The sequence below is a fragment of the Cetorhinus maximus genome, chromosome 15 (genome assembly GCF_964194155.1).
Source record: "Cetorhinus maximus chromosome 15, sCetMax3.hap1.1, whole genome shotgun sequence".
Taxonomy (NCBI): Eukaryota; Metazoa; Chordata; class Chondrichthyes; order Lamniformes; family Cetorhinidae; genus Cetorhinus; species Cetorhinus maximus.
In genome coordinates this window covers 97,903,997-97,931,770 of record NC_135893.1, presented here as the reverse complement: position 1 = coordinate 97,931,770, position 27,774 = coordinate 97,903,997, and the positions used below count along the sequence as shown (strand labels likewise).

Genomic DNA, 27,774 nt, shown 5'->3' with positions numbered 1-27,774 from the left:
ATGCACTTAAAAATACATGTGGCCCAATTTTCTAGATTTATTAAACAGCATTTATGCTAGATATTAGTAAATTACAATGCTTCCAATTCATCTAAACATAAGTGGATTAAGAAAATAATGTAACTCTACAGAGCACAAACAATATCACATGACTGATTCTCATAGGCTGCTCCAGTGGCTTGTATTTTTGGAAAAGGTTCTGGTTCCAGCAGTTCAGATTTTATTTCCACATTTTTAACAAATTAATAAAATTTGATTTTTTTTCCCCCCTCTTCCTGACCCATGATGTCCTCTGCTTCTTTCAGGAAGTTTCGTCTACCTTGGGTAATGAACCAACAGGTGTTCTGCTCTTTTTCCATATCCATACTTACTTCATAGCTCATTAAAGCAATTGCTTTTCTTTTAAAAGGTTAGAAAAAAATATTTGCAATCTGGGTACTAACTGATGAAACTCATGTGTATTCTGCAGGATGGGGTTTATTCCTGGAGGTTTCATCACATGACCTCCCAGTTCCATCATCTCACCAAATCAAGTCTTTTTCTACCCCGTGTCCAATATAAAGGTGGAGGGGTGGGGAGAATTAACTCTCATTTGATTTTTCTCCTGGGTTTTCCAGAGATTAATCTTTAATTCCCAGAGGCTTGACAACCCTTGGGGCTGGATTTTATGGCTCACCCTGCCAGTGTATTTGAAGACGGAGAGCTCGTAAAATAAGGCAAGTGGCCATCCTCCCCCCCCGCCTCGCCTCCCATATTACTGTGGGCAGGGAAGGCATCAGATAGCCTGCCCACCCTTAGACTTATTGAGGCCCTTAAATGATCAATTAATGTCCTCCGCTGCTATTTTACATATGACATGGGAAAGTAGAGGCAATGTGGGTAGCCCGGCAGCTTTCACTGCATAGGCTACTGTCCAGCAGGAAAGTGGGGGGGGGGGGGGGGGGGGGGAGAGAGGGGGCTCCCTTGTGCCCATTGGAGGCACTTCTCCCCATGAAGATTATACCCTTCCGTTAACCCTTCCCCCTACCACCCGGCCTCTCAAACATGGCCCCCCACACCTCTTCCTCTCCTCACTGGGGTCTGCCAACCAGGTCCGTCCAAAGTCCTAGACGTACCTTTAAGTCCGGGCTCCAACAGTCTTCTTCCTTGCAGACTGCCTGTAATCCCAGCAATGGCCATTGCACTGGGACAACAGAGCTGCCAGCCAATTGGATTAGCCAGCAGCTCACTAAGGTGGGACTTCCTTCCAGTTGGGGGCAAAAATCCCACTGACACAATTAAGGCCTCCCCCAGTGTAATTAGGGTAGCCAACTCTCGCAGAGAAAATTAAGGTACACTCTGGCATGAGGGTCCATATGAGGCGGGGGGTGCAGGTGGTGAGTGCTGCCAAAGCTGTGAGAGTGGGCAGATATGAGGGGAGCAGGCACTGCATATCCACCGAATATAAAAGGTCCAAATTACAGGACAAACACGCTGTAAAATCTGGGACGGTTGGTCACCCTGAACTTGATATCGCTGCGAGACAGGAGGGTTTCAGGTGGGCGGGCTGTCGACTGACTTTGGTTAGGTGGGGGAGCATGGGGAATACGTCATCTCATAAAATCGAGCCCTAGTATTCTATTTACATAATGCAGCCTACCTGTGGAGTGGTAATAATCACAGCTCCATCTACTTGTGTAGCACTCAGGTACTGTACAATAGAAAGATGTTCATCGGAGGTGCCAGGCGGTGTATCGATAATAAGGTAGTCTACTTCACCCCAGTCCACATCTCGTAGAAACTGCTTGATTAGACCTAAAGGGGGGTGGTCAACATTTCGTCAATCCCAGCAAATGAAGATCAAAAACTAAAAATAATCTGATCAGTGCATTGCCATCAGGTCCATACCCTAGATTCCTCATTGGCCTGTTTTTCCAATTTGAAACCATACCATTGCTAAAAAAAAACACCAGGCAGAGGTAGGTGCTTCCTTACTGTAAGGCAGCAAGAAATCAATGGAAGAATCATCATTGGACAACACTCTCGCCCAGCTTCAGCGTGTGGTTCCAGTGGTGCCTGCGAGCAGAGCCTGTGCTTGCCCAGCTGTGATACAAGGAGATGTAATTGTGGAGTGGGAAATAAACTTTTAAAAGAGGGAATACTACTGAAATGTTAATGCAAACTTTTATATTTGGCGTTGATTGTGGTAAATCAAATGATGTGCTATCTCAAAATGATAGAAGTATTGTACCATGTACACACAAAATATATTATTCTGTTACCAAGGTGCGTCTGTATTTACGATCATTTGTCTTTGAAGACCAGAAAATGTAATCGCTTTAAGTATAAATAGCTGGAGATTACACAAGAGTTTAGTTGAAATTTGGTGAGGAAACTTTGCCGATTGCCACTGAGAAGCCCCAAAATGCAATGGCTGGGGTGAGATGTTCAGACGCACAGCTTTTAACAAAAACAGAAAATGCTGGAAAACCTCAGCATCTGTGGAGAGAAAGAGTGAACTTTTCGAGTCCATATGACTCTTCTTCAGAGCTTTCAGCACAGTTTTTAATATTAAAATACAAATATAATCTTACATAATTTGAGGTATCATTTGACTTTGCTGTAGCTTAGGTGCAGAAAGCACAAAATTGCAGCTCATTGTGAACTTAACACTCACCTTATTTAGACATCTGATTTATTTATGAAAGTAATGTGGGTACAGTGGTTAAGAAGAATACAGTTCGACAGAATGGACAACAAAAACAGAGCCACAGATCAGCGGCACAACATTAAAAAAATTATTATTTGTGTATGGTCTCTGTATATTTTATGATGAAAGTTTCTTGTCTCTCACACTGTCTAAAACAAATTTCACAGTTTAAAAAAAAAAGACAGTTAATCGCAATGTACTTAAGAGCTCTATAGAAAGAGAAGTGTACCGAGCCAAAATATCCACAGGTTCCTAAATAACTTTCCCACGATCAAAGGCAGGTCATAGATTCCTAAATAGCATTTAATCTCTGAAAGAATTCAGTGTTTGGTCATTAGTTAGACTTTAGCTTTCAAAAGAAAAACATTTTAGCAGTCTAAGAATAATAGCCTGTGTTGTACATAATGTTTTTGTCCTTCCTAGTCATCTGGGTCAACCTTGTAAAATTGTTTGAAGAAACAGAATGGACAAAGAAAATTCAGTGGGTATCACTTATATGGATTTTTAAAAATACATGACGAATCAAGGAAAATGTGGCTACAATCAATAGGGAATTGACTAGAGGACAGAAATACAAAGTGTAGGTTAAAAGGAAGATTTCCTGACTGGAACAATTTGGTAAGTGGTGTTCCATAGAGGTCGTTATTATTTACTATACAACAATGAACTGAATTTGGGAATCAAAACACCACATTAAGGATTTGGAAAATTGTAATGAGAACTGTGAAAGATTGCAGGGGGTCATGGAGAGGCTGGTAGGATGAGCATAAAGTGTCAGGTGTAGTTGAATAAGCAACAATATGAAGCAATACATTTTGGAAGTAAAAATGGGTAGGAAATAGACTTAAATGGTAAGATTTAAAATGGAATAGAGGATCACTGAGATATTGGGCATGCAGATATACTGGCCATTAAAGATCACAGTGCAAATAGATAATATTGTTAAAAAGGCAAAGGAATCCTTGATTTTATATTAGAGACAAATAAATTGTACAACGCTTTGCTTAGGTCTTGTTGGAGAATAGTGTAATTTTGAGCATCCCCTTAATGGAAGCATATAACAAATGTGAAAAAGGTGTAGTTATGCAGGTGTTACCGGGCTGGGGCGGGGGGGGTTACAGTTAAGGAGAGGGAGACATTAAAACTTTTTCAACTCAAGTGGGAAGTTTAAGGAGTAACCTAATCAAGGTCTTCAAAGTTACGAAGACTGCAGTAGGATAAATTTTTTAAAAATCGAACATTTCAACTGGTTGGAGAGATGATAATAAGGTTACAAATTTAAAATAATCACAAAAGGAATTACCAAGGGGGAAAAAGTCTTTTACAAAATGGTTAGAATTTAGAATTCCTCGTCACAAAATAGCTGTTGAAGCAACGTTCATAAATTCTCTTCAGAAGGAATTGGGTGTTTGCTTGAAAAACAAGAATATTAAAGGGTATATGGGGAACTATGTGGAAGACTGGAATTAGACTGGGTGGCTCAAGAAGAGAAAAAAAAAAACACCCAAGCAGATTTGATGGGTCAAATTCCCCATTTCCATGTTGTAATGTTATATGATTCAATAAAACTACTCATCCTCTGATTTACCAGGAGTAGCACAAAAGGAGAGTCACTGGTAACTCCCAAATACTGAGCAGCATTCAAATGAACCTGAAAAATGTTGCGTATCTAGCCAACACAGTAGCATACAAGCAAGAGGAAGTCTCGATCGTGTTGCATAGTGCTCTGGTCTGACCACATCTTCAATAGTGCGAGACATTCCATGCAGTTCAGAGAAGAATCTCAAGGTTGATCCCAAGTGTCAATGGCATGAATTATGAGGAAAAACTAGAGAAAAGTGGGCGGTTCAACCCTGAAAGGAGGAATCTGAGAAGTGATTTTAAGAGGTAAATAAGATTGGAAAAGGTAAATCCAGAAAATGACTTCAAAATAGTGAGTAGGACATACTGTAGTTTAAAAAAATAATGTAGGAACTGGTGCAAGAAAGTTCTTAATCATACAAAGTGTGATTCATCCATGGACTTGTAGATATGGTGGAGGCAAAAACCTTAAAATCATTTAAGAATTGGATGCTACAGTAGGAGTGGGGGTCCTTCTGAATGGATGAACTAAGATGTACCAATTGGAGTCCTCATCCATAATTGTCCTGTGATAGCTATGAGTGTGAAGCAGCTCATCAATCTGTATAAAATTAAGGCAAATAATCCCTCATTTAAAAGGATTTCTAAACTCCTTAACTCTGCGGGTGTGGTTTTCAGTTACAGGGTTTATTAAAGAGAGGAGACTCAACAATAATGAATTTAGCCCATCTCCAATCATGTGGATGGGATCTAATCTAGTCCAGCAACTACAATCATCTTCCTTCCAGTACATACGAATTAGGAGCAGCAGGAGTAGGCCACTCGGCCCCTCGAGCCTGCTCCGCCATTCAATAAGATCATGGCTGATCTGATTGTAACCTCAACTCCACATTCCCGCCTACCCCAATAACCTTTCACCCCTTTGTTTATCAAGAATCTATCCACACCTGCTTTAAAAATAGGGAATTAGAATTAGAAAATTCTTGTTTAAAAGTAATATCAGGCTAATAACAGATGTCAAAAATAAGTAGTTCTGCTTTTTGCACTCAGTTTTACATTTGAAATGACACCATAAACCAGTTTGGTAACTACTGAAAGTATAAACTGTTTCCACAAATTGAATTGGTACTTTAAAAAACCCTCCATGCTAATAAGCACGATTGCCAGTTTAAATACTGTAGCTTTTGTGCATTTTATACGTCAAACATAAGTGATCTTCTGTCTATACCAAGTTAGCTTCCCCTTTAAACTCCCAATCCCAAAACCGTATCCATGTAGTGACTGATTTGAAAAGAGGACTAAACAGAATGTTTCTCTTACCTTTGATCCCAAACCATGTACCACTTTCTGACTCTGACTGACATGACCAATGTTGAAATTCAGCCAATGACTCTCTTAAGCAGGCATGGCTCATGGAAATTTGATCTCTGGGTTTTCTGCGCAACTTGTGGAAAATCTCCCGAATGCAATTTCTCTTCTCCCCGGTTGGTAAAATTAAGATTGGATATTTGACGAGTGTAGAAACTCAGGTGAAAACTAACACAGCACACTGGGGTTCCCGAGTAACTCATTTGGTCTTTGTCTCGTTTTAGGACACACTGCACCGAAATATGTTTTTCTCTATGATGTGGCTCTTATATTTTCCCAGTCAAACTTTATGGTTGCTACACATTTGAAACCCTGTTCCATTGTAATGCTACACAGGACATTGGTTAAGTCAGAAAGGATTAACTCAACAAAAGAATACCAACCATTTTTCTTCGGCCCCCTCCAGATGACAGCATCATCAAGGCTGCCGAGCAAAAATCCTACTGACATTACACCCAGATTTTCTTCCACATACTGCAAGGAAAAAAAAACAAATGAGAAACCATCAATATAACTTGTAGCAATGTTGTTGGACTGTATTCTCTCACAGCAAACCTATTCCTTTATAAAATAGTATTGGGAGACATAATGAACTAACAGTTACAAAGTGGATGTTTTACATAAGTTCTCTAATGATAAGGGAATTGTGCGTGTGTGTGTGTGTATTTGAAGCTACTGTACAACAAAATATTAACAAAGGGGTTGGAAAGGGGGCAAATGAATTGAACAGCATTGAAATGCTCTTCCATTATAACGTTTTGGGTCATGATTTATTTCGAAATGCATTGTTTATAACATTCACTTTTTAACATTTTTTGGTCAATTTTGTCCTTATGAGTGCAATCAAAACAGGGTTGGCATTTTTTCACGGCGTATCAGTATCAAACTCTTCTAAGGCTATCGGTCTACATAGCAATGAGCTGGAAGCACCCAAAGCGCGCCGCCCCCCCCCCCCCCCCCTCCCCCCCTCCACCCCTCCACCCCGTCCTCAGCAAATGAATTTTTCAATTTGTCACACTAGCTACCCCAGTTACAGAGCAGCGCCATCAACTGAATGTGAACCTGTGGAAAGTCCTGTGTTATTGACTCGTGCTGCTGGGCAATAAAAAAACAAGACACCCATCACTTTCACTTCCATTATGTTTCTATGTGAGGCTTTAATCAATTTTTTTACACTGGGTCAAAATGTCCTTGCAGTGCATATTCTGATTAGGACTGTGATCAAAAGTGTTCTTGGACTTGACATCAGAAATGGGCCCACAGTCAATGTTGAGTTGGTCTTCAGAACCGCGGAGTCCAGTTCAGAAGCTTGGGACTCGAAGAGGGATTCCACACTCCCCTCAGACAGCCTCCTCTGATGGGAGCACGGGGGTGAAGATGAGGCTAAAACAGTGTAATCACAATTCTCCAACCTGCACTCCCATCAAGCATGACTGCCTGCTAAATCATTCACCTGCTCGTGATTAAATGAAGCAATACCTACCACAGGAGACCATCCTGACCCACTCTGATGTACCTGTAAGAGCAGAGGAAAAGACAGAGTTTAGTTAATATATTTTATTTAAAAAAAATTAGCAGGGATGATTTGGGATTGATTCAACACATTAGTTAGAATAAAGGTTGGGATCATGGGGAAAGGAAAGATTTTTTGCTGCTGTAACTTGTGTTTGTGACCATGTTGTTGCTGCTTAATCCAACTGGGGCTCCTTAATAATATGTTGTTGGTTAATTGTCTACTTTTTTCCTATCTAATCCTTTCCAGTTATTAACTGTGCCAGCTACAGGGGTACTTCCTGGAAACCCAGGGAAGGGAACAAAAATATAATGAAGAGTGAATAAGCCCAGTCGACCCACATACACATCCTAAGGGCCAGCCAGCCACATTTCAATGCTGTCAGAGAACTGGAACCAAGAACTATAGCTACTATTGTGGCCTTGAATGCAGTATAAAACATGACACTGACAGTACAAACTGTTATAAGCCCAAAGGACAAATTTCACGGTCGTAGATTATTTCTGATTTAATGTACCAACAAACTGATAACTAAAAAACTGAAATGCGGAATTCCTACCTGATCTAACACCAGTTGAGTATAACAATAGCAGGATTACAACCTAATGGTACTCCGCCTTGGTCTGATACATTTCAGATAACATTCTCACAATTAGCTTTAGGGACGTGGCTAATGTTGACAAGGAACACATTTCAGATCCCTGAGGTGGTGGTGTAGAGCCGATCGGAACCATTGCCATGCACTTGCTGATGATGCTGCTGCCACAACACTCCTGGAATTCTATCCAGTGAAAATGAAAGAACGGCAATAGATATCCAGTCAGGGTGATGTCTGACTCGGAGGAGAACTGGGAGGTGATTGCTGCTTTCCCTGCACCCCCCCTCTCTAGGATAGAGATTGTGAGGCTGTGGGATGTTATTTGGAATTCTGCAAGTTCAGGTATGACTATATCAAGTTGTCGTTGTACTAATCTGCTGGACAGCTCTCCAAAATCAAGCACCAGTTTTCAAAGAGGATTCTGCTGGGTTGATGAGGATGAGCTTGCTCGAGTGCCATCACGGCACTATTCCAGAGGTCACAGGCAACTGGTCCTTCCGATATTTTTCTCATTACCATATACTGATTGTTTGTACAACTCAAGGGTTTGCTTGACTGCTTCGTAGACCATCAAAAATAAACTACATACCGTGGGACAGGAGTCAAGTCTAGGCCAGTCAAGGTAAGAGTTGCAGAGTTCCTTCCTTGCAGGGCATCAGTGCAGACTTTACAACAGTTTCGCAGCTTTCGTGGTCCCTTTTCTCTGGATCAGGACTGGTCCATGTATTGCACAGAGTATTGAACCAACTCTTTTAATTTTACAACATTTCATAACCAACTATTTGTCTAGCTTCTTTTAAACCTCATTACTGGATGATACTTTCACTAACTCCAATGAGACTGTGTCACATGTGTATATTCTATGGGAAATCAACAGTGCCAGTTGCTCCACACAGCTTTCTAGGTTCTGTTGCAATGTTCTCTGCCCTTTCCAGGTCCCCAGTTACTATATACACCTAAGAGTATGTATGGCCATGAACTGGGCCCCATGCTCTCTGCCAATGATGACTGTGAGCCGGCCGCCAGGCACTGGGGGATAGCTGTCTGGATCATCAGATAGCCAGGCTAAGATCAGGAACCAATTGTGTGGGATCCACCAACTAAGTTAGTCAAGACCTCAAATATTATTTCATGCTGGAGGACCAAGCAAACTACAGGAGATTTCACAACAAGCCAATCAGAACTCAGAAACTGGGATAGCAAATCAACCTAAGTTACTGATATAGTTGAAAGATTTTGGCATCAACCAATCATGCAATAAAGGCAGAGCAGCTTTGTCATGTGACTTAACAAAACATAAACGCGGCATCAAAAATTAGCCCTCGCAATGCAGAGACATCGCCCACGGATGTATTTAACGTACAAGTTTAGCTACTAAGTGTCACATTGAAAGTAAAAGCAGAAGGCAAATATATGTCACGGGTGGGAACGTCCTCTAGAGGTAAAACGAAAGACACATTGTGATGTTAAGTTTGCTCACCGCTCACCATCTCCAAACAGTGTGTGGTGGTACTACTTATGCTAGGATGTAACAGGATGCTAGGTTATCCTGTCTCATCTGTTCAGTTTCAAGGCCCAGCAGTTATGCTGAAGCTAAGCACTGCTGTGGTCAGGAAAACATAGGGAACTGTGCTCAGTTCTGATTACAAAACAGGAAACCATTCTGCCTATAAAAGACAGACTGATGAGGTTGATCTCCAGCTTTGGAGCAATGAGGAATACTCAATAAAATGAGGGGTGGGGGGGGGGGGGAACGAATAGAGGTTCATGCAGTACTGAATGGAACCGAGAAAGAGATACCCAGAAAAATACTTTCAACACACACAAGGCACAAGTTAAAAATTGTGAAATGAAAGCTTAGGGCCAGGGAGCAATTCTCTATGTAGCAGGTGATCAAACTGGGACGGGCTATCAAAAATGGTGGCCAAAGGCGATATACTGGGCTCATCCAAGACCCAGATCACTGATGTAATGGGGAGATGTACTGGCACTGAGAGAGGATGAGATCTAATGGGCCACAGAGCTTTCTTCATCCAAATCAATCTTATGTCACAAGGATTGCCTCCAGCCACACTATGTACTTTCTTTAATGCAGTAATTTACTATTTTTTCTGCCTTCAAATATGTAAACTAATTTGGCAACAAACCACTCCTTGTCTTGGGGCCTGTGCCCCAAGGTTACAATCAATTTGTAACCTAATTCACTAAATTAGAGTTTAACCAATTTAAATATCTACTCCAATTCAAGCATCTAACTAGAAATACAAAACAACATTTTCAGAACAAATTACTCTTTGTACTTCAGCAGAACTATTAGAAAAAACTTTTAATTATACACTCCTGATAGTTATAAGTAAATAGTCTTGTGTTTAATAAGAGCGTCTATAGGACATAGAAAAGAAGAGACCAGAAATATTAGCAATATTCACAAAATATGTTCATAAAATATGATGGGGGAGTTAATTACAGAATTAAGGTCCAAAAATTCTGAAAAGCCTTGTCAGTCCATCTTACATTTCTGATCTGCTGCAGTATTACTGGTGGGCAGCAGATGGTGCTGCTGAGCTGTCAATCCCTACCTTGAATTTAGGGACTGACAGTTCAGTACCAAATTATTGACAATTTGGTCCAATTAACCTATTCTGAATAGAAACGGAAAAAAAAATGTTTAAAGCAAATTTATGCAGAATGGTTTATAACCAGATCTGAAGGAAACTTTGATTCTATTTGTCCTGACAAATTGGTTGGAAATCAGGATGTCCCAAAACACTTTACAACGAACAAAGTGCTTTTTGAGGTGTAGTTACCGTTATATTGTCGGAAAATTGGCAGCCAATTTATGCACAGGAAGCTCCCACAAACAGCAATGTGATAATGACCAGATAACCTTTTTAGTTAAAAGCAAAATACTGCAGATGCTGGAAATTTGAAATAAAAACAGAAAATGCTGGAAAAACTCAGCAGGTCTGACAGCATCTGTGGAGAAAGAAGCAGAGTTAATGTTTCGAGTCGTATGACTCTTCTTCAGAATGATACTGATTGAGAGATAACTATTGCCCAGAACATTAGAATAACTCCCTGCTTTTATTTGAAATAGTGCTATGGGATCTTTGACATTCACCTGAGGGGGCATACTGGACCATTGTAACTCTCTACCTTGCTCTCACTCTAATCTCTCTGTCCTCGATTTCCTGCACTGTTCCAATGAAACTCAGCATAACCTCAAAGAACATCTTTCAATTAAGCACTTCACAGCCTTCTGGCTCAACACTGAGTTCAACAACTTCAGACCATAAGCTCTACCCCATTCCTTTCCCTTGGCTGGTTTTGGTTTTACTCACATTTTTAAAAAAATCTTGCGGACATCATTCTGCCATTTACACTTCCTCTTGACACATCTTTTGTTTCTTTACGTGTCCCATTCCCACTCCCCCTGTCCTTGCACCACCAACTCTTTCAATCTTTCCTGTCTTCCACCCTATCACAGATCTTCCCTTTTGATCTTCTTCCCCCCCCACCCACCCCGCTTATAACCTACTATTAAAATCCTAACTTTTCCCAATTCTGATGAAAGGTCATTGATCTCAAATGTTAACTCCATTTCTCTCCCCCACAGATGCTGCCTGACCTGCCAAGTACTTCCAGCCTTTTCTGTTTTTATTAATACCCTTCTGAAAATGTTTGTGTGAGGAGGCTGGCTAACAACAGGGTTTGTCTTGTCTTTAATGTCTGCCACAGGCAAAAAAAATTTGCTGGCATCATGCTCAAGACTCACAAATAGAAAACAGCCACTCAATTATTAGCAATTGTAGCATATGCCAATGAGGGAACTGATGCATTGGGAGGAGAGATGAGGAAATGGAGGTGGGGACTGAGGGGAGAGAAATGTAAACATTGCAGGAAGATATTCCAATGTAAACAATGTTATTTGAAGATATAACTTTCAGAACTTTCTGCTCATTTTACTGCTTGGTGAATTAGACTCAAACCCAACATCTTTAGTGTGCATTAGAGAAATCAGCCCCAACAAAATTTGCAAAATTGAATTCAAATAATATTGAACTATGCTGTTGTCATATATGCTGTTTGGTTGACTATCTACAAGATATTTCCTGTAGAAAGAATTAAGAAGGTTTCCTGTTGCAAAAGGACACGTTTCTTTCAGATTATTCCATGCATTCCCTGAAAAGCTAAAAATAACAATACTTTCCACCTGTGAATCACCATTTCACAGTAATTTTATCCATGCAAGTGAACAGCGGTTACAAAAAAAAAAATGTGCCTATTATAGAATTGAGTCATTCATTTATCCCTTCTTAACACACGGATTCAGGAGTTAAAATGAAATTTGGTATGACGTTGTAAACAGATCTAATTTATAATGAATGAACTGGATTAATTTTGAATTAGTAGTCTACGGCTCTGCTTAACTTCTGACAACATCCCTGTAAGAGTTAAAGCTAAAGATTATGGGTAGGGTTAAGTTGCGGGTTTGACAGGGAGCCACTCCATTGGCAAAGACATAAACAGTGCTCCAATACATGTATATACATATAGCCAAGAGACTTCTGGAGAGAATTTCAGTACTGCACTAATCACTGTCACTGTGACAAGATGCACAACCAGAATTCTGCACAGAAATAAAAGGCACTGGTGCATATCCATGAAAGCCAGGAGATGTGATATTAACTGTCAAACTGTACCCATTCTGGCATTTCAATATTGTCACGACGTGGATCACAGCCCTGGTTTACTTATGGGTATATTGAACTTTTTCAGGAAGATGTGTTTTTTAAAAAGACATACAAGCAAAGAAATTGAGCAAAAGCTGGCTGAGAATGTCAAGTAACCAGTTACTGGAAAATTACTACGTGGATTATACTTGACCGACTAGTCCAGACAGAACATGGAATGTCACACCTAAAAAGGTGTCAAGGCCTTATTCAGACAGAGACACTTGAAAGGAAGAGATAAAATGCAAAAGACTGAACTTTAATCCCCTGTGGTTGCGGAGACAATGGAGACTGATTGCCACATCTCAGCAAACCTCTGAAACCATCTCCTGTTGAATTATATCTCAATACGAAAATGATCTGAGCGACAGGTATGTTTGTCTTTTCCCTTCCAGGAATACACAAGGAAATGGGTTAAAAAGCTAGCTGCCGACCTGATCTAGTGTGTGCTGTGAGAGTCACAGAAGGTGGTGATTAACTGGGCATCCCTGCAGCTTGTAGGCAAAAGGCTATCCCTCTCTCTCTCTTTGTTGCTGGGGGCAAGTCAGCAAAGCCACAATCAAAAAGAAAATAGGACAGCATCTTCAGCCAACCTGAAGAACCAAGTATCTTCAAACCAACTGCTAAACTGCCATAGTCAGATCTACCAGAATCACCCAACTTAATGGCTGCAACGTTTTGCCATCTACTCCTCACGGACAAGCCAAAGACTGATTCATTTTTTTTTTTTTACTTCTGCTTTGGACTCACCTTATTTCTGATCACCAGTCACTGAATAACCGAAGGAATTTCTGACATTGCAACAGTGACTACACTTCAAAAGTATTTACTTGGCTATAAAGTGTTTTGGGAAGCTCTGAAGTCATGCAGAGTCCTATATAAATGCAAATCTTTTTTTGTTGTGTTTTTGTTATTTTTCCTCAGGTTTTAGTAACGAATAAACATGCTCTTTCTTTGACTCAAGCAAGCCTGGTTAAATTGGCTCCTTCTATAACATAAATACATTTGGATCGGGAAAAGGTATTCACCAGGTTGTGGGGGGGGGCGGCGAAGGGATCCTTTTTAAAGTAACCTCGTTGCAACCAACCGAGGGGGTTGAATAAAGAAAGGGAGCTAGCTCATTCTTCCTCACCCGGAGACATAACAGAATTGGGGTTCGCTTTTGGGAAGTTAACAAATTGGGGGACCTCGCCCAGGGACCGGTCATAACAATACAGTGTAAACTCTAGAATTTTTTGTGTCCTCCATAAATGCTACTATGATTCTTTGCAGATTAATGAAGATATTTATAAAAGCATCCAAAACGCGTTGCACTGAGATGCACAAAAGGGACACAAGCGTGTCTAGACTGCTTTTTAAGCAAGAACCCAAAGGCTAATCTAAGAGACCGAATTCACCAGTCACTCAATAACCGAAGGAATTTCTGACATTACAACAGTGACTACACTTCAAAAGTATTTACTTGGCTATAAAGTGTTTTGGGAAGCTCTGAAGTCATGCAGAGTCCTATATAAATAGGCTATATAAATGCAAGTCTTTTTTTTTTCCAGTCAGTCAGTGGACTCTCTGGCTGTTCCAGTCCATTTCGCCCTTGTTCTGGTTTAATGTGCTATGATAAAAAAAAATTCACATGAAAGAAAGGACTTCCCTGGAGGCAACAAAATCATTCCAATCAAACCACTCATCTTGCTACATTTTATTTCCTGCCTACCTAAGCCCAGTCAAAGGCTCTTTTACAGTAGACTGGGAACTTTACTTAGAAAATAAAAAATAGATTGGTAGAAATGTGACTTGAGGTTTAACTTGGCCAATTGTACTCAATACTATTATTATTGCAGTAACCTGCTGCTTAGAAGAAAAATTGTTCATAAGTATATTCCCATTTAGTTGCTAATTACCAAGTTACCGGAATGGTAGCACGGTGATTATGTTACTGGACTAGTGAACCCACCATGGCAACTGGGGAACTTAAATTTAATTAACTAAACAAATGTATCTGTAATGATAGGAAAGCTGGGTGGTAATAGAGATCAAGGCAGGCAAGGAACGATCTATCTAAAAGAGTCTCACAAACTGGACGAATGCACCACCAACAAAGATGATCCACACCTCCAGAGCAAGATTAACATGAAAGCCCATGGTCGCCTACACCCTCTTTGGGCATGATACCTGAAGAGACGGAGACCCATAATGGTGACTGTGTAACTACCCGATTGTCATTAAAACCCATCTGGCTCGCTAATGTCCTTTAGGGAAGGAAATTTGCCGTCCTTTGCCTGGTCAGGCCTACACGTGACTCCAGGCCCACAGCAATGTGGTTGACTCTTAACTGCCCTCTGAAGTGGCCTAGCAAGCCACTCAGTTGTCAAAAGCATGGCTCACCACCAACTATCTCAAGGGCAATAAATACAGGCTTTGCCAGTGAAGTTCACATCCTGTGAGTGAAAGCAAAATTAGCACACACTTGTCATGCTACAACTGCAATTTTAAAAAGCTGTCCATTTGAAACAACCCTCATTAGGCATGCCCAATTATTCACAATTGAGAAATTTCACTCCTACCTGTTCACCTTCCACTCCCATTATTTTTGGAATGGACGGGCCACACATGTCAACATCCAGAAGGGCAACCTGTTATCAGAAAAATATAAAGAATGAAAATTATGCACTTGCCAAACCGGAGCCTCCAGAATTGCATTACTCAAACACGGAAATAAGACTACAGAACATGGAGACAATGTTACAAGGGTTAACAGGTCTAACACTTATCCTCTCCAGTGCAAAATTCCTCTCCACATTTGTCCTTTTCTGGAGTAGTGTCTGTGCGTAAAGATACAGCACAGGATAGTTTTGTGAGGGTGCACTCCATTTTGTAACAAAAATTAAATGTGAATAAAGTCTGTTTATAGCAACAACAAAAAGAAACCCTACAAATGCTGAAAACAAAAAACAAAATTGCTGAAAACGCTCAGCAGGTCAATCTGCATCTGTGGAGAGAGCAGCGGAGTTAATTTGGTAGTCGTGGACCTATCATCAGAATCACTTTTATTTAAACAGGGAGTACCACAGGGAACTGATGCTCCATCGTACGAGTATTATGAGCAGGCAGGACACAGGTCAGAGCGTCGCCATTCTTGATTGTGCCAATGGACAGAACATAGTAAAAGCCTCGAGCTTGTCTCCTGGCTGGTAAACTTGGAGCCACGTCGATGGGGAGTACTGCTGAGAACTTAGAAAATTCAAAAATAAGCAATTTTACACTGAAGTTTGCATAAACTTGATTTTCTCCCCCAAATGTCGAATGCAGGGACAAGCCGTTATTTAGTCGGATTAAGCAATACCCAGTAACGATTTCCGTGCATTTTCCCACCATTTTGTCTGACTGTGAAAGATGATAGAAAATCTATCCTTCTGTTCGAAGTCTCCAAGTCTTTGTCACAATGGAACAGTATAGCAGATGGTAAAAACAAAAAACTACTGTGGATGCTGGAAATCCAAAACAAAAACAGAATTACCTGGAAAAACTCAGCAGGTCCGGCAGCATCGGCGGAGAAGAAAAGAGTTGACGTTTCGAGTCCTCATGACCCTTCAAAAGGGTCATGAGGACTCGAAACGTCAACTCTTTTCTTCTCCGCCGATGCTGCCAGACCTGCTGAGTTTTTCCAGGTAATTCTGTTTTAGTATAGCAGATGGCGCTGGCTACTTCAGGACAACACAGGACATTTTACTTAAAGCAACTTGAAGCAGGAATTCAGAGTCCAGAATCATAAGATGGCTTGTTTTCACTTACACATATTTATACGCAGGACATTGTGCAAACAAACTCTGTCATTGTCAAATTAGGCATCAATCACTAGCAGAAAGCACCAGTTTACAATATAATCCCTGTGGGAACAACTCTTCACGGTTATATAGTTATGTGCCAAGCAAGCCCATTTCTTTAAAAAGAAAAGTTGCTAGAACAACCCTCCCAAAGGAGATTTTTTAACAATTTCAGTCACAGGATGTGGGTGTCACTGGCAAGGCCAGCACTTATTGCCCATCCCTAACTGCCATTAACCGAGTGTCTTGCTTGGTCATTTCAGAGGGCAAGGGTCAACCACATTGCTGTGGGTCACATGTAGGCCAGACTGGGTAAGGATGACAGATCTCCTTCCCTAAAGGACAACAGTGAACCAGATGGGTTTTGTTCTATGACAATCGATGATAGTTTCATGGTCACCATTACTGAGACGAGCTTTACATTCCTGATTTATGTAATTAATTGGATTTAAATTCCCCAGTTGTTGTGGTGGGATTTGAACTCCTGCCTCTGAACTATTAGTCCAGGCCTTTGCACTGCTAGTCCAATAACATAGCTACTATGCTACCATTCCCCATATTGGAAGTCAATGTCAGGATTACTAAATATGCTTTACTGTACAGACCATTTATCTCTACTCTTACTTCCTTGATTCACATCAATCACAGCACCAGAACTCAGGGGTGAAAAACAGGAACCATTGATGCATATTTCCAAACTTAATTTCAACATGGCCACACCAAGGAAAGCGCGCACCTCCCTCCTAATACCAATAGGAAGCTGACTCCCGTGTCTCGTAGCTTAATAACAGTCAGATAACAACTACGGAGCACCACAGCTTAGAATATCACTGCCTGGAAAGCTCCTGGGTGTGCCTGGGACAGTGGTTGGGATTGAAAAGAATTAGCCATGGGCTGTGGGGAAAGAGAACAGGGGTTAGGAAATTGGCCAGGGTTCCTGCTCTTACTCACTAACTAGTGGTCCCTGCTGGAAACTATGCACGTACACGCAAAGGCCAGGACAAGCTGGATGAACAACCCACCAGCGTTCATTGGTGAGGATCAGGCACGTGGACTCGGCACTTGGGTGAGCTATGCACACAAGAGAAAGACTCACAAATGTTTATGCGACGTGATGCAGTTCAGCCTGCCCAAGGTTTTGGTTTCAGATATTTCCACTGCCACATCTGCTAATGTTTATGTTTTCCAGGCTAATGCTTCTATCCAGAAGTGGATTAAAAAGGAGCCCGCTTTCCTCCAGCACATTTGTTAGCACAAAAATCACTAATGTACAGAATGAGCGCAATGCTTACAAACAGAGATTTGACTGGAGCCATCTGCAGCTTAATCCCATTTATGTGGCTTTTAATGATACCAAGAGTCCCACAGTCAGAAAGGCAGCACAAGTGAATTAAGGGTGTGTCACACCCATTTGAGACAATGAAAGATATTCTGCTTTGAAAAAATCTATGCCAATTTAGAAGTTTGGGGGAGGAAACTTTACAGACAGCACTTTCTAAAGAAATGCTTCTCTTTTCCTTCTTCAGTGGTTCATCACTTCACTAAATTTGTAATTATTAGGAGAAAATTTCTGTACTGGTCAAGTGATAGTGATATTATTCAGCTGACAAAGCCATAAACTACATCAGTAAATGCTTCAGTGACGCAATGATGAAATTTACGATCTGTTCATTTCCTGCTCACTATCAGAAAGAAAGCAGACATGAGACAGCTTACTGAGTACTGGGTCAAAATAAATGTTCTTTAAATTGCAAGGCTTGTTTTCTCCCTTCCAAATTAATAATTTGCAGTATTGGGTGACCGGGGGTGGATCTATTCGGGATCCTTTATCTTATGGACATGGACTCAAATCCCAATTAGTCTGACAGCATGAAATTTATTTTCCTCTTCAAGTTGTCAGGCATTTACCCACACACCATTAGACTAAGCGACTATCGAAATCATGGGGGTTATCATTGTCCAGAAACTGAATTGGACTAACCGTATCAATACTGTGGCTACAACAGGTCAGAGATTAGGAATCCTGCGGTGAGCAACTTACTTCCTAACTCCCCAAAGCCATCTACAAGGCACAAGTCAGGAGTGTGATGGAATACTCTGCACTAGTCTGGATGAGTGCAGCTCCAATAACACTCAAGAAGCTCGATACCATCCAGGACAAAGCTGCCCACTTGGTTGGCACCCCATCCACAAAAAATCACTCCCTCCAGTGGCAGCAGTGTGTACCATCTACAAGATACACTGCAAGAACTCACCAAGGCTCCTTAGACAACACCTTCCAAATGTTGTTTTTATTCATTCATGGGATGTGGGCGTCGCTGGCTAGCCAGCTAGACTAGCATTTATTGCCCATTCCCTAATTGCTTTTGTCAACCACATTGCTGTAGATCTGGAGTCACATGTAGGCCAGACCAGGTGAGGACAGCAGGTTTCCTCCCCTAAAGGACATTAGTGAACGAGATGGGTTTTTACGGCAATTGGCAATGGTTTCATGGTCATCATTAGACTTTTAATTCCAGATTTTTTTTTTACTGAATTCAAATTCCATCTGCCATGGCAGGATTCGAACCCAGGTCCCCTGAGCATTACCCTGGGTCTCTGGATTACTAGTTCAGCGACAATACCACTACGCCATCGCCTCCCACGACCACTAACATCTAGAAGGACGAAGGCAGCAGATACATGGGAACACCACTACCTGAAAGTTCCCTTCCAAGCCACTCATGAGCCTGACTTGGAAATATATCGGCCGTTTCTTCACTGTCGCGGGTTTGAAATCCTGGAACTCCCTCCCTAACAGCACTGTGGGTGTACCTACACCACATGGACTGCAGCGGTTCAAGAAAGTGGCTCACCACCACCTTCTCAAGGGCAATTAGGGAGGGGCAATAAATGCTGCCCTAGCCAGCAATGCCCACATACCATGAATGAATAACAAAAAAAAACCAAACACAAGACATTTTGGAACCTACTGGGTTAGAGTGGACGTGGAGGATAAATGGTGGCACTGCCACAGTGACTACACTTCAAAATTATTTAATTGGCTGTAAAAGCATTAAGGGTTGCCCCAAAGTCATGAACGGCATTATATCACTGCAAGTTCCATCTTTCTTTCGCTGCAAGTATTAATATTCTTCTAAATTTCTGCTGTCAACTAGATACAACAGGGAGCTTCCACATACAATTCGGGGGGGGTGGGGGGGGGTTAACTGAATGACAGCCCCAACAGATTCACTCTTCATGCAATTGATCAGGGGTCATTGGCACCCAACCTATCTTCCTGACTGTAAGGATTACGTGGCCAGGGAGAGGAGAACTCGTGTTATAAACAGCTGATTCATATGGTTCGCGTTACCCGGTGCATTCCTCATAAAACACCCACCATTCCACACAATATATCTCCTGTGTAAGTAGCTCTCTGCAGTGCTTTCTGAAACATAAGGCTCAATTTCCTCTTCGAGCACCTAGAGGGAAGTTTCTTGGATGGGGACAGAAGCTGGAGATTTAGCTTCTTCAAACACAATGTAAATACAGCCCATTACTCGGAACGGGCTGGATCCTTTTCCCCGGAAACCCACCCCATCATTTTTCCTCAAATCTGTAACAATCGCAAAAGAAGCTTGATCAGTGAAGTATGAGAAATGTTGGCGTGAGATCCAAGCCAGTACATTTGTAAATACGTGCTTGGGCAGGTACCTGCTGCTGTCGCTGTGTTGCATTTCATTTCTACAGCAGGTTCTTTCAACAGATATACGTGTGTCTGAAAAGCTTTGAAAATCCACAGGGCTTCCTGTCGCTTTGTTTGAATTTCTGGATCGCTATTTAAACAAAGTCAGTCCTTAGGACAAGTTTAAAGAAAGGATTTTTGCAGTTAGCTGACATGCCGACTATCCATTCAGTGTACCGGTCAATATTTGTTTTGGTGCGAGAGCAGCTTTTTATTTATGTCAGCCGTCACGGTTTCAAACTGTAAGAGATGACAGGGATGGAGCGTGAGCCTCCAGCAGAAATCTGTTCACATTTCCAGATATTAAGGCAAAAAACAAAATAATAAATCAAAAAATTGAATGATTGTGGCTACAATGCTATAATCAGAACTTGGACTCAGATTCACCAGCCGTTAAGGTTCTAGGAAGAAAGTAGCACCCTGAGGTCCATTTGCCAGTGTCATAAGCAGGTAACATTATTTTCTGGTTTTATTTCCCTTAATGATACTTGAATCAGACGTTTTGGCTTTTACATTTCAAACCTGTGTGAGAATTTTACTTAAAGTACACTTAACCTTTTCCGTTTAAGCCTTCCTATGGTTTATAAACAACAAAGTCAAGACCAATCCCTCTTCTTAAAAGCTAAACTGGATGCACAACTTCTACAAGGGTTTGACTGGCACAAAAAAACATTCACTGTTACAGCCAACAAGAGATCTATAATGACCAAATACAAACTGGTAACATCACTGTCTATTACTATTAGTGTAATGTCAATATATTTAATTTGCTAAGTATGTTGCACACGACATTGACCATACAACAGAGAAACAGGTTTTTCAGTCCATGCTGGTGTTTATGATCCACTTGAGCCTCCTCCCATCCTTCCTCTATCAGCATAACCATTAATTTCCTCATGTGTTTATTCAGCTCTCTCTGAAATATATCCATACCATCTGCCTCAACCACTCCCTGTGGTAGCAGGTTCCTTATTCTCACCACTCTCCAGATAAAGAAATTTCTTCTGAATTCCCTATTTGGTTTCTTGTTAACTACCTTATGTTGATGGCCTCTAGTTTTCCTCACCCCCACAAGTGGAAACAATCTCTCTTTATCCAGTCCATCAAAACATTTCACTATTTTAAAGCTATTAGATCAACCCTCTGGCCTACTTTTTCCAAAAAGTTACTCAGTCCGTTCATCCTTTTTTGGCAGGCTGAAAGTGATAGTTTTGGTCTTTCTGATGTTAGTGGAGAAAATCAGGACTCGTTCAGGAATTGATATTGGAGCAGGTAACTGCCTGCATAAGAATTAGGAAAGAGGTGAGGGTAGAGCTGTGTATCGTCAATGTTTGTATGAAAGCTAACTTCATAATGCTAATAATATTGCCCAGGAAAAGGGGATTGAGGATAGATCATTGGTGGAGGGAAAAAGAACCATTGCTTGGAGATGCTTTAGCTTTATTTGCATAGCTGAGAATGGAATCATGCAAGGGCAGTCGCACAGCAACACAAGAGACATTTTAAAGGAGGATGCCGTGGTCAACTGTAGTGAGCATTGCAGAAATAGTGAGAAGACATAATGTGCCACAGTTACAAAGGTGTCATTTATAACTTTGCCTAGAGGAGCCTTGCAGCTAAGTGTAGGGCCAAAGACAACTGGAGTTTTGGAAGAGATGAGAATGGAATTGAAACGTGACACATTTGAGGATCTTGGAAAGGAAAGAGATAAAATGAAAACACAATTGGGATAGAAGATTGTGTGTGTTATACACAGTTTCTCTCTGGAAATGAGAGATACGGTAAGCACAATTTCTAATGGCTTTATAAATTTTTGAAGGTGGCAGGGCGTACTGAGAGAGTAGTTAGCAAAGCATATGGGATCTTGGGCTTCATAGAGATATTGAATACAAATGCAGAGATGTTATGCTAATTTTTTTTATAAAGCTCTGGTTAGGCCACAACTAGAGTATTGCATCTAGTCTGGTCACCACACATTTGGAAGGATGTGAAGTCCTTGAGGGGCTGCAGAGGAGATTTTCCAGAATGGTTCCAGCGATGGGAGTTTTTAACTACAAGGTTAAGTTGGAGAAGCTGGGATTGTTCTCTTTGAAGCAAGGGAGGCTGAGGGAAGATTTAATAAAGGTGTACACGATTATGACAGTTTTAGATAGGATTGACAAAGAAAAGTTGTACACATTAGACGATTGTACAAAACGAGGGAACACAGGTTTAAGATTTTGGTCAATAGATAAAGCAGGGATGTGAGGAAAAAGTTTTATATTCAGCGAGTGGTAATGACCTGGAACTTGCTGCAATCGAGGGTGGTGGAAACTGAGATGATAATTTCAAAAGGAAATTGGAAGGGCACTTGAGGGAAATAAATTTACAGGGCCACAGGATAGGACAGGGAAATGGGACTGACTGGATTGCTCTACAGAGAGCCCACAGACTTGATGGGCCAAATGGCTTCCTTCTATGCCTTAATGACTCATACTGTGAACTGACATGCAGTAGGATAGTATGATTTACATGCCATCATCTTTAACAGTGATGATCCCACACAAACGCCCATGTTGTAACCTGACACTGCTTCACATAGTGCAGTACAAAACCAAGCATTATTCAAGGTTAACGCATCAAAAAATACACTTCCTCCTCAGAAAATATCAAAGGTCATTTTGAGATGTACTGACTGCTCAAGCACACATACCAGAGTTTGATAAAGTAACTTGTTTTACTCAGTGTTGCACACACAAAGCAACTGATTTGAAACAGAGTTTAGCTGCTTTTTCATACAGTTATAGTGATCCCTTAAAAAACTGTACAGAAATCAAGTTATATTTAATATATGCATGATAATATCCAGCATTATTTCTATCCATGAATGAGTCTGCCTAATAATTGCAATAAAAACAGAAAATGCTGGAAAAGCTCAGCAGGTCTGACAGCATCTGTGGAGAGAGAAACAGAGGGGAGGATCTTCCGGTCGGCGAGCGGGGGGGTGGGGCCTGCTTGCCGACACTTAAAATGACGCGGGATGTCATCGGGCGGAACTCCCGACGTCACCCTGCGTCACTTCCATTTTCAGGTCGGCGGAGGTGCAGCCAAGTCAGCTGTGCGCCCGCCGACCTGTCAACAGCCTATTGAGGCCATTAATAAAACAGTTTAGGTCATTGACAGGGCTGCCCGTCCAACCTTAAGATTGGCAGGCAGGCTGGGAGGCCTGGCAGACTTAAGATAAGAAAACAGTCTCATCCACGGGCGGAATGAGGTTTCATGAGGGTTTTTAAATATTTAATAAAGGTTGGAGTTAAAGCGATGGACATGTCCCAACTCATTTAAGACAAATGTTTAAACGTTTGTCACAAGTTTTAATTCCGAGGTGATCTCCCTGAAGCTGCACTTAGCCTCAGGGAGATCAATGTGCTCTTTCCCGGGCATGCACGAAAGAGCGCACTCCTGGCTGAGGGAATCCCCCCACGCCCGCACAAGGAGCGCATAGCAGACGTCATGCTGGGAGGGCCTAAATTGGCCCACCCACTTAAATGGTGGCGCACCCCCAATTGGGGGCGCCGATCGGAGGCGCGCCTGCCCGCACCCGCTCCTGCACATCCCCCCCCCCACCCCAACGGAGGGAAAATGTTTCCCAGAATTAATGTTTCGAGTCCATATAACTCTTTTTCAGAGTTAATAATTGCAATGTTAGATACCAGTTTGCTTCACCCCTCCCTATCTGTAACCTCCTTCAGCCCTCCAAACTGCCAAGATTTCTGGCTCCTTCAATTCCAGTCCTTTGTGCAGCCCTTAGTTGCTTGGACCCTGGGCTCTGGAATTCACTCCCTAAACGTCAATGCCTATCTCTCTTCTGTTAAAGTTTGTGTTACGTATCCTAGTATCACAGTTGCAGGTTGCAAGTTCCATTTAAAACACATAAGGCAAATCATTATTAAAATTCTGAAGCTTGATGTACATTTTGATGACAAAACAGAGCCATACTGATGCAGAGTGCAGAATGTTTCAGTGATGTTACTGTTTTCCCTTCACAGTACTTGACATATGTTGTAATTTTGTGACCTCAACAGCGCGAAACTAAGAAAAAAAAGCAGCTCTCCCCTAAATGACTGCTTCACATGCCACAGATGTACAAATATCAAATATCAGCATCATTCTGATTGAGATTTATTACTTGACAGAGTTTCTGCAGAAATAATTCCATTATTTCGTTGCCAACTCAATTTCTTCTCCCTCAAAGCAAAACCTGAAAAATTAGTGCTGGGTGTCAGGCAATGGGCATTTTTACCATCCCAATTTCCAAGTGTGAACAGGGGAGTGCCTCAGGCATCGGAATTTATTTCCTAATTGGTTAACTAACCCTTAGCACAGCAAAGAACCTCTATCGTGTTTGAGAATGTGAACGTTTCTGACTAAGATTCAAATAAGCTTTGCAATGGCCTTTTCACTGTAATCGAAAAAATATCCTGTGTCTTTTTACATTGCCATCTCTCTCTATATTTTTGGGGGTTGGGTTTACTGCATCTGGATAATGTTACAGGGATGGTATTGTCGTGACTTCTGTACAAGTCCACAGATTCCAGAAGGAAGAACTGGACAATGTGCCGACTCAGTTAACAGATACCCTGTCCCAACAACCTGATAAAAGGTATTTCTGTAACTATGTGCTCTCAATTATGTAACTATGTACTCTATGTTGGCAAATTGACTAGCCAGCCAATCAGCACCCTTTTCTCATACAAAATAAATTGTTGCCCCCTTTGAAATTTGGCATTCTTGCGTCTGTCCTGATGAGTGCAAGACAACAAACTTCAACTGCAATTTCAGGCTTCTGCATCCAAATATTTCCTTTGAGATTGATGCAACATTAATTTTCTTCTGCATGTTTGATCTAATGAGAAATCCATACAGATGTATTCCAACAAAAACTGTAAAAATACCCAAAGACCATCCATTCTGCAGCTGAATTTAATCGAAAACGTAAACCATTCAGTAAACTCCATTTATTTTTTTCCAGATAAGTGGCTCTATCTCTTTAATGCACTAGGTGACATTTAGTTTTGCTGTTGACTGTAGATTAATGAATGCACACTTGATTCAACAGAATTCTAAATGAAGCACTGGAACACCATCTAGCAAAGTATTCCCATTCACTCCCATTATAACAAACAAGTTAACCACAAATTACCAATCTAACAAAACACCCTGTACTACATATAATGTTCATCAATTCTAAATTCCACTCGGGCAGCAACATGTTCTGGTAGTCTAACTATGCTTGTGTCAATTATTTATTTCCACTTAGCTGTTTTTGTTTCAGGAAACTTAATGAATTCCACCAAAGACGTTGAGATTATCTATTTTGAACTGAAGTTAGAGAAAGTCAAAATTCCTGATCTAAACACCTCGGCAAACTAATGCTAGGTTACCAGGAGTCAACAGTGTCCAAAAGGTCCCATCAGGAAAGCTTACCCTGATCATGGGGTGAGATACACATCTGGAATTGCATGAAAGAAATGTTGACAGGATTATTTACCTCCTGCACAAGCTATTTTAATGCATACAGGAGTAGTGTCTCTCTCTCTCTCTCTGTTAAGCACTGCATTCTTAATTAAAATCTTCTTCCATCCATTCCTAACCATTGTCCAGTACCACCACCCTACATTACATATTTTGTCCATGTCAGTTAGCTACTTAACCAAATAGAACATTGAAAAAGACAACAATATTGGTTAAAAAAGGGAGGAAGCTAATCTATATACATTTCTATATTCACGCAGCAAGTGGTTAGGATCTGGAATACACAGTGGTAGAGACAGGTTCAGTCAAGGAATTTAAGAGGGAATTGGATTGTTATCTGAAAAAGAAGAATGTGCAGGGCTACAGGGAGAAGCTGGGAAATGGCACAAGGGGAAATTGCTCCTGCGGAGAGCCAGCACACACACGACGGGCCAAATGGTCCCTTTTGTGCTGTTACAATTCTGTGATAATAATTAAACTGCTGCAAACTTAATCAAGGCTTGGGAATAGTTTTCCCCAATACATTTTCAGAAATGCAAAAGTGTACAATAGGAAAAGTCTTCTGTGCTTCATCATTGGGTCACTTCTATCTTCAAGGACACCTCTGCAGAACTATTAAAAAGTCCAAAAGTTAAAATTTTTAACTTGTAGCTGATTTTAAAGTTCACTCTAGTGTGGGATTTGTGGAACATTACATTTATGCAATGTTCCCATTTGATTTATGATTGGCTTCAAAGAATATTTTTAACATCACTTGTTGCACTTTTTGGCAGGCACTGAATACTCGTGAATTTAGAATTATTGAATCTGGTAGCACAAGGAAGCCATCCCTTCTCTGACAGAGCTATCCACTCCCCTGCTCTTTCCCCATAGCTCTGCCAAATTTCTCCTTTTCCAGTATTTATCATTCCTTTTTGAAAGTTGCTATCGACTCTGCTTGCACCATCTTTTCAAGGAGTGCACCCAGTCTCTCACACGCTCAATTTCGATAAACTGATATTCGAAGCATCCTGCCAGAGGAGCCTGCCTACCAGTCCAGACGAGTCAACTGAGACAGGCAATGTACATGTTTAGGCAACACGGCTGTTTGTTAGACTGACAGAGACACATAGAAAGTCAGGTTCTTAGCAATGGATATGAAAAGAAATCTGTCTATTTTAAAAACCTATGTGGGGGAACGTGTTATACTCAAACTACCCCAAAGGAAGGAATTGAAACAAACTTTCGTGATTCACTATGATCTTGCCATCAATAGTGACTGATATTTTGACCTAACAACACTTGCCTAACACAGAGTGTTAAGTCACTTTTATAATGCTGTTCACTTTTTAGCTCTAATAACCTGGACCTCCTTGGCCACATGAAAGTAAAATGGCTGCGTTTGTTAGACTAACAGCCAGCAAGGCCCGCATTTCATTGAGTCTTACCATCTGCCACCAATGCACCTCAGGCCACCAAAACACTTTTACATTAGCAGCAAAGTGATTTAGACATATTTTCACAACACTTCCTGTGGTCATCAAAGAATTTTACAGCTGAAGGAGATCATTCAGCCCATCACATCTGTGCTGGCTCTATGAAAAACTACCCAGTATGTCCCATTCCCTTACTCTTTCCCCACAGCCTCATAGTTTCTTCCCCAAATATTTATCCAATCACCATTTGAAAGTTCATTTGAATCTATTTCCACCACACTGTCAAGCAGTGCACTCATATCAGCATAACTCATCTACGAGAAAAAATTCTCATCTCAATTTTGGCTTTTTTGGCTATCACCTTTGATCCAGAAGCAGTGCAGTAAGGAAAATTTGTAGTTTCTTTAAAATATCTGTAGAATCTATAATTGGCTTTAAGAATGGTTCAAAATGACTTTTAAGAGGCTGTAGCAATGGCAAAGGGATCAATCGTAATTTTCTTGAATAATAAGAAATACTGGCCCATGTGACCTGGTGACCCTTAACTTGTAAGCAGTACCAACTGGAAGGAAGTTGAGCTACAGAAGCCATGTGGCCAGCCTCAAAGAGCTGAAAGCAGAATGGGATCAGCACACAGACACAAAGAGAAAGCAGAGAGAGACAGGAGGAGGAAACAGATTTTTTGTGAGGAGAAGAATCTCTCAGGAAGCATTCAGTTTTCTGTTTGGCAGAAAAAGAGAGAGGAGCTCTTGGAGACACTGTGCTAGCTGGCTAAAAAATGGTCTAAAACCTGGAAGGCTGTGAGAGTAGTTCAG

At 41.1% G+C, this 27,774-nt stretch overlaps 1 protein-coding gene across 1 annotated transcript in view; it reads right to left on the bottom strand.

The window, feature by feature from the left end:
- Positions 1-27,774, bottom strand: part of nubp1 (nucleotide binding protein 1 (MinD homolog, E. coli)) — a 57,780-nt gene that overhangs the window by 9,117 nt on the left and 20,889 nt on the right. The window contains exons 4-7 of the mRNA XM_078559028.1: positions 15,044-15,112; positions 7,122-7,154; positions 6,022-6,112; positions 1,640-1,794 (exon numbers count right to left, since the gene is read on the bottom strand). Coding sequence (XP_078415154.1) covers positions 1,640-1,794; positions 6,022-6,112; positions 7,122-7,154; positions 15,044-15,112 — 348 coding nt within the window. The remainder of the gene's footprint in view (positions 1-1,639; positions 1,795-6,021; positions 6,113-7,121; positions 7,155-15,043; positions 15,113-27,774) is intronic.